This window comes from Pteropus alecto, unplaced genomic scaffold (assembly GCF_000325575.1).
Source record: "Pteropus alecto unplaced genomic scaffold, ASM32557v1 scaffold95, whole genome shotgun sequence".
In the NCBI taxonomy this organism is placed as follows: domain Eukaryota; kingdom Metazoa; phylum Chordata; class Mammalia; order Chiroptera; family Pteropodidae; genus Pteropus; species Pteropus alecto.
Window position 1 is genome coordinate 2,183,353 of NW_006441071.1, and position 12,199 is coordinate 2,195,551.

Consider the following 12,199-nt stretch of genomic DNA (forward strand, 5'->3'; position numbering starts at 1 on the left):
GATACTGATACATTTGTTGCTCTAAAAGTCCTGCCATAATTGGGGGTGGGGGGAATCTGACTATAGATCACAGTTTTGATCATGAGGACTTGAATAAAAGTATTCACTCATACATTCATTCAGCAAATGTTTGAGTACCTACTCAGTGTCAAGCTACAGGCTGTATGCTAAGCAGATGGGACATAAACAGCCCAGCGCACAGCTTTAAGTCTCAGAGGCTACAAGATGTAATGCAAATGAATTTTTCCTGCAAAGAACTTTGTAGCCACATAAATGGTGCTTTTCCCTCTCTTCCACCACTGCTGCTGCATTCATGGCGTCTCACCTGGAGAGGAGCAATAATCTTCTAATTGGCCTTTTTGTCTGGGGGTGGGGAGCTCTCCACTCCACAGGGTCCCCCAGAGCTGTCTTTCTAAAAGACAGACTTGAGTCAAAGCTCCTGGGCATGGCACATGAAGCCTGCACAAGCTGGCTATGCTCCAGCCACTGGGATTTACTCACTGCTCCTCGAAGTCACCTTCTTTTTCCTTCCTCTGTGCCTCTGCCCATGCAGTGCCTGTGCCTGAAATGTCCTTTCCCTCTCTTGTCTGCCTGGTGAACTTCTATTGATCCTGAAAGACTCACTTTAGATGTCTCTTCTTTCATGTCACCCTCAGTGATCCATCTCAAAGCCGAGTTATTCAGTGCTTAGCCAGAGCCTGGGACACTGCAGATAATAAATGTCAGCTTCCTTCCCCTGTTTCCCTCCTTATGCTACTATAGTACCTTATTTCCTCCACTCAGCCTGTCTGTGTTATCTTTTTAAAACTTTGTTTAGAATCTGTGAGTTTCCTGGGGGGTATGAATGTGTCTATCTTTGTGCCCCAAGGAAAATGTCTGGCATACTGTAGGCAGGTCCATGATAAAGTTTTCACTGATATAAAGAAATAAAGAGAAAAATGAGGACACTGGTTAGTTTTCTATAGAGCTAAATGTGTTTAGATTTTCTTCTAAAATTGCATACTTGGAACTTTTGGCTTATTCAAATAACCTTTAATTTGCAGCAATGAAACAAAATGGCAGAGTTAGGACAAGAATGACCTCTGTGGGAAGGAACGCCCCGCCTTCAGAGATCCAGTTCTTGGGGGAAAATGGCAACATCCATGGGTCAGGGGTGGAAGTAGGGGAGGAATTAAAGAGGGGAAAAATGCAAAAAAAGAAAAAAAATCGAATCAGCACTCTGCCACCACTTAGCTGACTGACCTGAAGTATGTTATATAATCTCTCTATACCCCGCTCTTTTCATCTGTACAACTTCCTACTAATTTGCAAATACATCCTTATTTACTTTTGAAATTTTAATCATCTATGAAATACAAAAGTCTGGGAATCACTGCTTTCAATGACCTAGAACTATAAAGTGAACATAAACCACTGAATGGGTTTCTCAAAATCAAGATCCTGAAGTCTGTAGCCAAAACAGTCTCGCGGGTATGAGTCCCAGCCCCACGAAACTCAAGTTAGCAAAGTGGAACTACCAGGGTAAGAAGATGCCTGGTTTGAGTTAAGGCTGGTTGAGGTTGGTAATAGGGACATGGCAGAGGTGTTGGAAAATCAGAGCCCTTCCCATCACAGAGCTCAGAACATGCTGATTGGTCACCAGGATGATGCTCAAAGATTTGTAAAGGTCCTACGTACTAATGGTTTCCACAGAGCAAGATGGATCTTTTGGGGAAAACCCTACTTTCATTACTGTTCTATATGCCACTGAGGACTTTTATTCCCTTGAATGAGGGGCTGGTTTAAAAGTTTCACTACTTAAGCATAGCCTAAAATGGAAAAGACAGGTGTTTATGTATCAGATAAACACTGAGACAAAGTAATACACTCATTAAGCTTAGGTTTCAGTATTACTAAAAGAGAAGATTCCAGGGGAAAAAAAGGCGTAACTCAAAGAAGTGACCTTAAACATAAATCTTTAGAATTTTAGAGTTTTTCTAACACATTCTTTCTTGGATCACTATAAATAATGAATTAATTTGTCTATTTCTTTAGGCAGAGACCCCTTACATCAGCAATAGTTAAATATACAGTTTAAAGAAAATAATATCATGACAGCAACATAAAACCAGTGGAAAGTACTGGCCACTTAATCCCTGCCCTTCTCCCTCCCTCCCTATCCCAAATCCTTTCTAACATGCAGAATGACCCTTCTTTAGAACTATGGCTGTTTTATTCAACACAGAATACCCAGTACCTAGCACAGTGCCTCCTATATAGCAGGCTCTATGAATGTGCTATTTTGCACAGAGGAAAGGAACCTGACGCTTTTTGGGGACCTAGTATATGCAAGGTTCTGCATGAACTTATTTTCACATATATATCACGCAAACTTTCACATTTTTCATTGATATGGAAAGCAACAAAAATGAAGCTTACTGATACGACACAGGTCTAGAGTGAGAGACAAGCTTTATAGACTTCAGTCCTCTCTTTTTGCCAGGTCACCCTAATGATTATAAACCAACAATGATCCTTGAGTTTTAACTCAAGATGATTTTTCATCAGCTTTGTTGGTTCCTTGGTTTCTTTTGCATGTGACACTTCAACATTTCAACCTTTCCCTATCAATGCCAGCTCACCGCCTGGCTCTTGTAAAAAGGGCCTTAGAAGCCACACAGTATAACAAAGAGAGAATGCATGAACTCTTTCTTAAAGGAGTATGGACTCAAAGGAAAGAGATCCAGCTTCCAGGATCCAGATCCTATCTTCTAGGTCTTTCTGCCTAATACGTCTCAAATCTCTTTGCACACGTTTATATTTTAAATTCGATTACCTGCAAAATGAAAGGGCTGGAATAGGCAATTCATTCATTTATTTAAACAACAAACTTGCATTGGACACTTTGTGTATATCAAACTCTGCTGGATGCTAGGGAGAAAAAGATACCCAAGATGAAATAAAATCAAACTCCTGCCTTCAAGGAGATCACACGCAGTCATTTGAGGTCACATTTTATGCTACCTCAAAGATTCATTTTAATTCTAAACCTCTATGAATCTATGTTCCAGGATTCCAAATGTCAAGTAAACTAACTCTATAATGGTTAATTTCAAAGGATGTTTATTATCTCGGACCAGCTACAAGCCCCAAAATAAAAGTGTGTGCCACATGAAGGAAATTATATTTGGTCTCAATGACCAACGGTTATAACAACTATAATGAAAAAACAGACATTTCTAAAGAACTTTCTTTAAAAAGAAAAAGAAAGCTCATTTCAGCACCTGAACAGTAGGAGTGCTTATTGTTTCCATGACCTTTTTTTCTTTTCTGGTTCTATTGATGAAGTACAATATTTGAACAATACTCTGGCAGACTTCAAATGGTGACTGAGATTACAGGCGGCAAAGTAGGCTGAGAAATCGGACACCCTACCATACCTTACTATGAGAACAAAGTAAGGTATATTTATTTTATTGGACAATTTATTATAGGTTGCTCATAATTTCCTGTCTCATTTATTTAGGGCTCTTGGAATTTAAGTCAGGATGTCTTAGGTTATCACACTCCTTCCCGCCTTTGTACCAACATTTATGCCAACAGACTGAATTTACTTAGAGAGAGTCCCCAGACAAAAATTGAAGGGGAAAATACCCAAAGCTTTAGTTGAAGAATGGCAGAAGCTTTGGAAAAAAATCTGAAAAAGCAATGAAGATGAAAATGGAAACTCTGTGAAAATTAATGTAGTGTAGAATTGGCGAACATACCACTTATTTCTTTAAACAAATAGAAGAAAGAACCCGCTTATGAGGTGCACCCAAATAATTCACAGGTGGTGAAACTATTAGAGTCCTGCAATTTCTTGCCTCAGAAGTGGAATAAATCTCCTGTATTATAAGTGGCATATGCTCAGACACTTGATTTTTCTGCTATTCCCTTTCTCTCAACTATCCCCCTCTTCTTGCACGAGGCCTTTTGGTTTTATTGTAATTAATTTATTTTTAATAAAGAACTTTAGAGAAAAACCTAGTGAGGACGAGAGATGCAATCTACTACAGTAATTACACTTACAGAAATATAATTCCGAGTGGAATATACTTTTTTTTTTTCATGAATTTTGGTTTTATTACAAAGTAAGCACAGCATAATGGAAACTACATAAGACTGAAGTCTGTCAGAATGATACCCCAATGATAATGGGGCAGATGAAAACTCCCTAGATGCTGGTCACACATAATTAATGGTAATTCTCACAAAGATAAAATTTGCTTTGAGAAAATTTTTTCCTTAAGACTTTACCTTAACTAAGAAATTGTTATAGCATTTTTGCTGCACAAATCGATATTCTGAACTATGGAAATTGGGGGGGAAAACCTAATGTTTGAAGTCAAATACTGACTGATAATATACTTTAAAATAACATGTTAAGAATCTAAGTGAAGCCATAATTTACATTTACATGTGGATAAGAAAATTAAACAGTCTATGCAAGTACAGAAGAGTTACTTACAAGATGACCCACCTTGAGGAACAACTGAAAATAACAATATCCATTCCTTACAGAAAAGTTTTTTGAAACATTTAAAACATAACTCTGATAACAAAATGTCCAACGAACTACCAAGCTCCTCATTGCAAGGGCTGTGTCTTAATCTACTATCCATGGAGCCCAGCTCTGTGTTGAGTACACAATTGGTGATAAATGATTTTAACATGAATTAATCACTTGAAGTTTTATAGTACTTTGGAGTTTATGGAACTAATGTTGCATTTGCCAGTCATGGCATCCTGGAGAGTTAGGTGAGAAGGGGAATAGTGCATGGATGAGGAGACAAAAGTTGGAGTGAGTGACTAGGCCACTATCACAGAGCTGGAATCAGTGCTATGGCCCAGTTGCTTACACTCTAAAACCAGAGCTCTTTGCTGATACTTTCATGACCTCCTAGAAAATGATAGCTTGAGACTAAGTATGCACAAGAAGTACATTTTACTTTATATGTTGCTATGTGAAGTATTTGTTTTCTTTGGGAGTATGAGTTTGTTCCTTTCTCTGTTCACTCTTTTATTTTCTGATATCTGTCTGCAACTGCATCAGTAGTGTGCTTTGGATTCTGCTTCTCGGTATCATTTTCCCGGTTTTTTGTTTGTTTGTTTGTTTGTTTGCCATCCCTTAGGCCTGTGTGTTTCTGTGTCATTGACTAGGTTGTTTGGTTCTGCTTTGCTCCAGGAGACAAGACTCCAACTGTTTACCACAGCCCTCCCTGTCTTGGTTCCTTATTTCTTATTGCTCCACTCACTCCTGAATTCTATGTTTGAAAAATGGACATGAACCTACTTTCCTATTTTTCCTGCAGTACTGGCACATACCCCAAGTACTTAGCACACTTGAGGTATGCAATAATTTGCAAACCACAAAGGTTAAATGACAATTAGAATGGCATGGCATCTTCTTATTTCAATTTTCCCATATAACAAATAGAAAGTAGAATTAATACTTATCAGTGAGTATTAGCATACATCTCATCTAAATTTGAAATATATGTTATTTTAAAAGCTTTTCAATATAACAAATAATACCTTCCCAGAATTCTCAGTGTTTTAACACAACAAAGGTTTATTTCTTGCTCATGGTTAAATGAATGTTCATGAATGTAACTCTGTGAGAGTGGTGGTGTAGGGGTCTGCTCCATGTAGTCATTCAGGGACTGAGACCTTTCATTTGGTGGCTTTGCCGTTCCCTAGAGTCCTGAAGTTCTTTAATGGATTCTTTGTATCCAACAGGCATGTAAAGAGAGAGTGCTTGTTGCTTAGAGGATTACGTGGGAGATGTCAGGCTTAGAAGTGCCATATATCACTTCTAGCTATGATCCGCTGACTAGATCTCCATCATCACACTATCTAATCACAGAGAAAGCTAGGAAATATAATTTATCTTTGTGCCCAGTAAAAAGAAATTAGTTTTCATGATTCCATAGCATTATCTCTGCTAAAATGACAGTTTATAACTACCTTCTAGTTTTATAAAACTGTGGCTAATGTCAATATCATTTTCTTCTTGAGGACCAATCTTATAAAAGGAAAAATATTTGAGAACTAAATGGATTAAAAAAGATATGAAATGTACAAAATTCATTTTAACTAACAACAAAAGAGATTATTGTTCAACTGTTGTTCATTGTGTAGATGTATATGTTTAAGAGAGAGAAAAACAAAATATGTCTTCTCTTTGGAATTTATTACAGTTGACTTAGTCTTACCAGTACCAGAATTAGTGAGATACTTTGCATGTGAAATAGATGTTCACATTTTCCCTTGCTACTTGTAATTTTCCTTCTTTTCGCCTTAACTTCTCAAGTCATTCTTATCCATTTACTCATTAAAAAACATTAATTGAGATCTAACTGCCAGCCATTCTGATAAAGGTAGGAGGAATAAGTCGCTCCTTCAGTTGTCACCCAAACTTTGTGAAGTATAGAGTAATGTAAGTACAGTATGAGAAGTACAACAACAGAGATAAATGCAAGGAAGTACAAGAACTAGAAGATGTTGCATTTAAAAATATTGTATAGAATACAATTATTTATGCCTCTGAAAATTAATTACTAAATGCCGACTGTACATGTAGTTATACATCGGTGGAATTTGGGGTGAAATTAAGATATTTATTCAAATGAAGGTTACAATAGTTAATGAGATAAGAAATATTTATGTCTGAAATAAAGACCATTAATAAATGTAGGAAAATGTTCAAACTGATTATAAATACTGAGATTCTGGAACTACAACAAATGAAAAGCCAGAGGTCACTGTTGGTCGCAGACCACTAACATGGGGACATCTTTATGACAGAAAACTTCTAACTGCCCTACAGGCTGGGTGCTCTAGTTAGCAAAATCCCTGGGAGGGAAAACCAAAACAGTTAAGCTTTATTCAATGTAGGTTTTAATCTTGAAGTTCGGGAATTGGGGAAATTTAGTCATTTATTTTTGAGCTCATGGAAAGAAGGGGTTGATAGCATCGGCTTACCCCAGTTAGCAGGCAGGCTCCCCACACAGCTGTGCTGGCCTATTTCAATTACGATCCTTTAGGACTGACATCACTCTTGGTATGCCAGTCCTAAGCCACTCATGAGCCAGTACTGCCAATCAAGCCAAAATTCAACCACATGGTATGAATGTTATGATATAAACAGAAAATGACATGAACCCGTCTCATTCTGGTGAAAACACAAAATCTGAAGCCAGCTCTCTAGATGAAGAAAATTAGTAAAAATGGCAAGACTGTAAAACTTGATTTAGATATATTTTCCTGTGATTATCTCAACACACTTAACCAGTAGGTTATTCATGATGATTCAAAGAATGCTCTCACTCAAGAAAAAGACTATGGTTTTCATACTATGAAGAGGTCATTTTTGGGCCACTCTATTCATGAGACCACAAGAACTAGTAGAATATGCATAATGAGGGAAGGGTAGAATGAAACTTAAATAATAGATGTGAGAAACTTAAATAATTAGACCTGAAATAGACAAATTCAAAGCAGAGCTGTCACTTGACCAAAGAAACTGCACTCTCTATATGAAGTTAGGAAACACCAAATACGTAGAGAATTAGAGAACTGTGTGATAGCCTCTGAAAGTCCTTTCTTCTCTTAATTTAGTTCACAGTTATGATGCCTGTATATACAAGACACTCTACTAGGTGCTGCAGAAAATGCAGAATTTCACAGGACACTGTGTTTTTCTTGAGTTTAAAATTATATTTTGATTAAGTCATAATAAAGGGGAGAACTAAACTCAGACCATATCTCATCCAACCATAAATCCTGTGCAAAATGCATCAACATAAATTGGGTTAAAAAAATCAGTAACAAATACAGGGAGTAACCGCATTTTACTTATTAAAATGATACAAATCCTGACTTTAATTTTGTTACAGGGATATAGGAATGAACTTTGTGCAGCTCTTAAGTCTCAGAACATCCTACCGGATGGTATGCTGGAGAATGACTTTCCAGTTCATTCACACATGTTGGTAAAAGGGAATCAACGTGCATTAATGCTCAAAGAAATGCACAATACATTCATTTATTCGTTCTTTCTCTTTCTCCCAAAAGTCTTCAATATCCATGTAGTCTTTCAAGAAGAAATTTTTCCGGCATAACAGGATTCTTTTGCAGTTCACTAGTGACCACTATTGGACATACTTCCCTCAATTTATATGAAGCGATGGAACTGGTTAACATGAAAATAATGACGGAGGCCAGAAAGTGGTCCTGAACGGACCGAAACACTAAAACAGGAGCCTGAGAAAACAGAAATGTAGCTGACCATGTCTAGACAAGAAACTTCACAAAAACATGCAGAAAACAATGTTTAAAGAAATGCCTTACTATGTTTTGCAGATTTATGTAAAAAAAATTTAAGCTTGATTTAAAGACAATCTAAGCATGATAAGAAATAGATATAAACAGTTATAGAAAGGTGCTTCTGCGTGTACGTACACACACACACACACACACACACTCACACACTTATTGGAGCAGGGTACAATCTGTTGTAACTAAGGGATTTAACATTCATTCCACAGCTAATGGTGCTTCTCGCCATCCAAGATAGATCTACTTAGATAATAGTGGAGGAGAGTGCCAGACTGACCGAAGGGAATGGGCTATTGTGTTTGACTAGTTTCCATGTATAAATTAGTGCAGAGAAGAAAAAGAAACTCTAGAGAAAAACACATGTACTTTATTATAATTCCGAGTGTTACTCTTGCAACTCCCACAATAGCAGGCGAAAGAGCTTAAAACCACTTAAAAGAAACAAAAAGCAAATGCAAATTTGATTAAATGCCTTTCTGACAAAAAGTGATTTGACTTTAACTTTGGATGGACACATATGTCAATGGCTGGTCATGGTTTCTGCCACATTCTTTTGGAGCTAAACAATTGGGACAAAGGAGGGAGAATGAAAAAGAGAAGTAGGGTGGGAAGATGGGGAAACTTGTGTTATGTGGCTTAATTTGACCTGCATATCAGGATGAAAATCTCTTGACCAGTACTACTGTCCTATTGTGTCCAGAATAAAAGTCTATGATGTATGGGCTTTGCATGAAAGTATGTGTGGTAACCTGAAATAGACACAAAGACACAGGGACCTCATTCTCTCAGGAATAATGCTCCAAGGGGAAAGGACTTTTGACGAAAGCGACGGTGAACAATATTTGATATTTGTACACACTCGAGAACTAAGTAACGATACAGATGATTCAGCTGTCAGTGACATGAAGGCTGTTTTGAAGTAGAAACTGGCCCTCCACTAAAAAAACAGGATGTTTTCCAACTAAGTTAAAGGGATCTTTAAAAATTGCTTCAATTAATTCTAAGAATAGACAGACTCTTGCAATGTATAAAAGAATTATAGAAAAAAACAAGCCGACCAGTTTAATTTCTCTATCCAGACTGAAAGTTGAATGACAATGTCACACTTATAGTTAGTTCTAAGTCAACTACTGATCAGGCTATAGGTCATTTTCTCTTAGGCCAATAATTTAATTTTGGCTGCAAAGCTAAAGAGGATAGTTAATGAGCAAATATAACAAGTACCTATAATATTGTACATTATCTTTAATAGCCAAGATGATGCAAAAAGCCTACATATCTCAGACAAAGACTACAGACCAACCTGTGCCATTGCTTCCATCATTGCTAAACATTTTATAACCATAACACAAAACAAACAGGTTATTTTCTCTCTGCTATGTGTTTCATTTTTGAGCTCAAATATGTTTATTTCTTCATCTGTAAAATGGGTATAGAAATGTCTTATTTGCAAGGTTATTGTCTGGACGCTTGTAATGCTTTTCAAATGACTAGCGTAGTGTTTGGCACTTTCAGACCCACAATATACTGCAGGTATAACTAATGCTATTATCACGTTGCATAGGGATGTACCTTGGTGCTCATCAATTACTTCTCTTGCTTTTCTAGCATAACTCTCAAAATTCATTTAAATACAGGCATGAAACAAACCTGGATTTGATTTCATTTTATCTTCATAATACAATTCTTGTAATTTAAACAAAATATGTTTTATGTTTTAAATCTGAAATAAGCAGACTCCTTTTTTCCCCACATAAATCTCATTATATGCTCAATATATATATGAATACTCAAGATATCGAAGAGGGATATAATGCATTTACCAAATGGGTAGCAAAACAATCTATTCCTGAATTGGAAAGTTTTTCCAAAGTGTAATGAGATCATACTTCATTCAGAAGATACCAAAAAAGTAATTGTATTGGTAATTTGCTTTATGATGCAATTAAATGGGAAATTAACACACTGTTTAAAGATCACAAAGAAGGAAAGACGAGGCAAACTAATGGTATGTACATAAGTAACACATCCCATATGGAAAAAAAATGAGACACCTTTCATAAATTGCTTGCTTCACTAGTCATAAAGCACACCTAAACATTCTGCTTTTTTTTATATTCCTCAGAACAGCTAAAACTTATAGTCCATTCATGCTTAAAATTCAGTTTGCCTTTAAATTTCTAGAAAACTTAAAAATATATTTCTATATTTATAGCATTTGCAATGTAGCATTATGATTTCTTGGCCACAATGATGCAAATAAGTGGGAATGTATAAAATAGTTAATCACTGTCTGATTACTCTATCTGATGAATCTTCCTGGAGTTTTTCAATTTGTACCAAATGGCTTACTTCCTTTCTTCATAATTATAGTGCAGATCAAATTTGTCAGAGTCTAATCAGAACAAAACATTCCTTCACTATCAACGAACCAATGTAACCTCTATACTTGCTGCATTTTTACCTTGTTCCCTTCTTGCCTTGTTACCTTCTGAGGAAGTGCTGGCATGCCACAAATGTGACAGGGAAAGCTACAATCACGTTTGTTTGGAATCAGTGTGTGCAAATTTTGGAATCAGACCTTCAGATGAGGTTTACTAAGCTGCCTGCCCAGAACACTCTGGTTTAAAAAATGTGCATTGCTATTAATATTTTGAGTGTAGATTTTTTTTGGACAGTAAATGTTCGTTTTCTGCCCATAAAACCAAGTATGAGTCACAATGGAACATTTACTTTGAGTCAAAAATGCAGTGTGTGCTGATGTTCAAGCGCAGAGCATCTTATCACTGTAACTATGGAAAGCTGCCGTACAGAAAGTCAGCATTTTCTTCTTCTTCAAAAGCAGCTCTGAGATCAAAGACCAAAATCCTCAATTCATAAATACCAGCATTAACTTGTATCCATAGATGACTTGCAGTAATTATGAGCTATAATCTGAGTTGGCTGCAAAGAGGCTCTCATTCCCTCTTTTACCTGGTTCCACAGCACATGTTCACAGAGGCAAAGGAATTCATAAATGGCAGTGGGGGAAAGTCACTCACAGCCCACCCTTTAAAAAATTCCAGGAACAACACAGTGAGTGAGTTTGATTTTAGGACGCCTGTCACCCAAATCCCAGGCATACACACCACCATTTATACAGTTCTCAGCTCACAAACTCTAGGCAGTCTACTTCAAAATTCATGTCTAGATATTATTATATACCTCTAACTAATCCCACAAAGTCTTGCAGACTTTATTTTGCTTGGGAAGTTGGGGTTAAAGTTCTGAAAGAAGTTTGCTTTTTTTTTTTTTTAATCATGTATTTTACCTGCTGTTTGAAGATAAAGACACATACACATAGACACAGCACCCCAACAGCACGCAGATTAAATGGCAATAGCAACATATAGAAAGGAAAAGGGATTTACCAGGAGCAGGAAAGCCAGCAAGAGGAGCGGTGTGCCAGGAGTTGCCCGACGGCAGCATTCCATGCTTGGATCCTTGCCGGAATCCGAATCGGACACTGAATAAGCTGCTAAATGCTCCTCTGCCTGCTGTCACATCCAGTACTGGTGCTAACACTCCAGCCCTGCCTATCAGCTTCCATCAGCCCCGCTCACATTTCCTGACTAGGGGTGGGTGGGTGGGTGGATGGGTGGGGGGTAAGCTGAATGGAATCTCTCTCGGAGCAGGCAGCCAGCCAATCAGGCTCCTGCTAATCAGACATGCTGAATAACAAAGCCAGGGGGACAGAGAAAGTGTAACAGTGTGAGCAAAAAAAGAGGGAGAAAAGGACGAAAAAGAAAGGAGAGCAGAGCGCACAGCACAGCGAGAAGAAAAATGCAAAAGATGCAGA

The 12,199-nt window shown here is 37.3% G+C and overlaps 1 protein-coding gene across 4 annotated transcripts in view; it reads right to left on the minus strand.

Moving 5' to 3' along the window:
• The window catches only part of ADAMTSL1 (ADAMTS like 1), a 391,854-nt gene extending 379,869 nt beyond the window's left edge, over positions 1–11,985 (minus strand). For 3 of the 4 annotated variants that reach the window (XM_015594546.2, XM_015594545.2, XM_006918348.3), the window contains exon 1: positions 11,772–11,985. In XM_015594546.2, coding sequence (XP_015450032.1) covers positions 11,772–11,834 — 63 coding nt within the window. In that variant the 5' untranslated portion in view covers positions 11,835–11,985. The remainder of the gene's footprint in view (positions 1–11,771) is intronic. The other variant, XM_006918349.3, reaches the window with a different exon arrangement.
• Between the last annotated feature and the right edge of the window lie 214 nt (positions 11,986–12,199).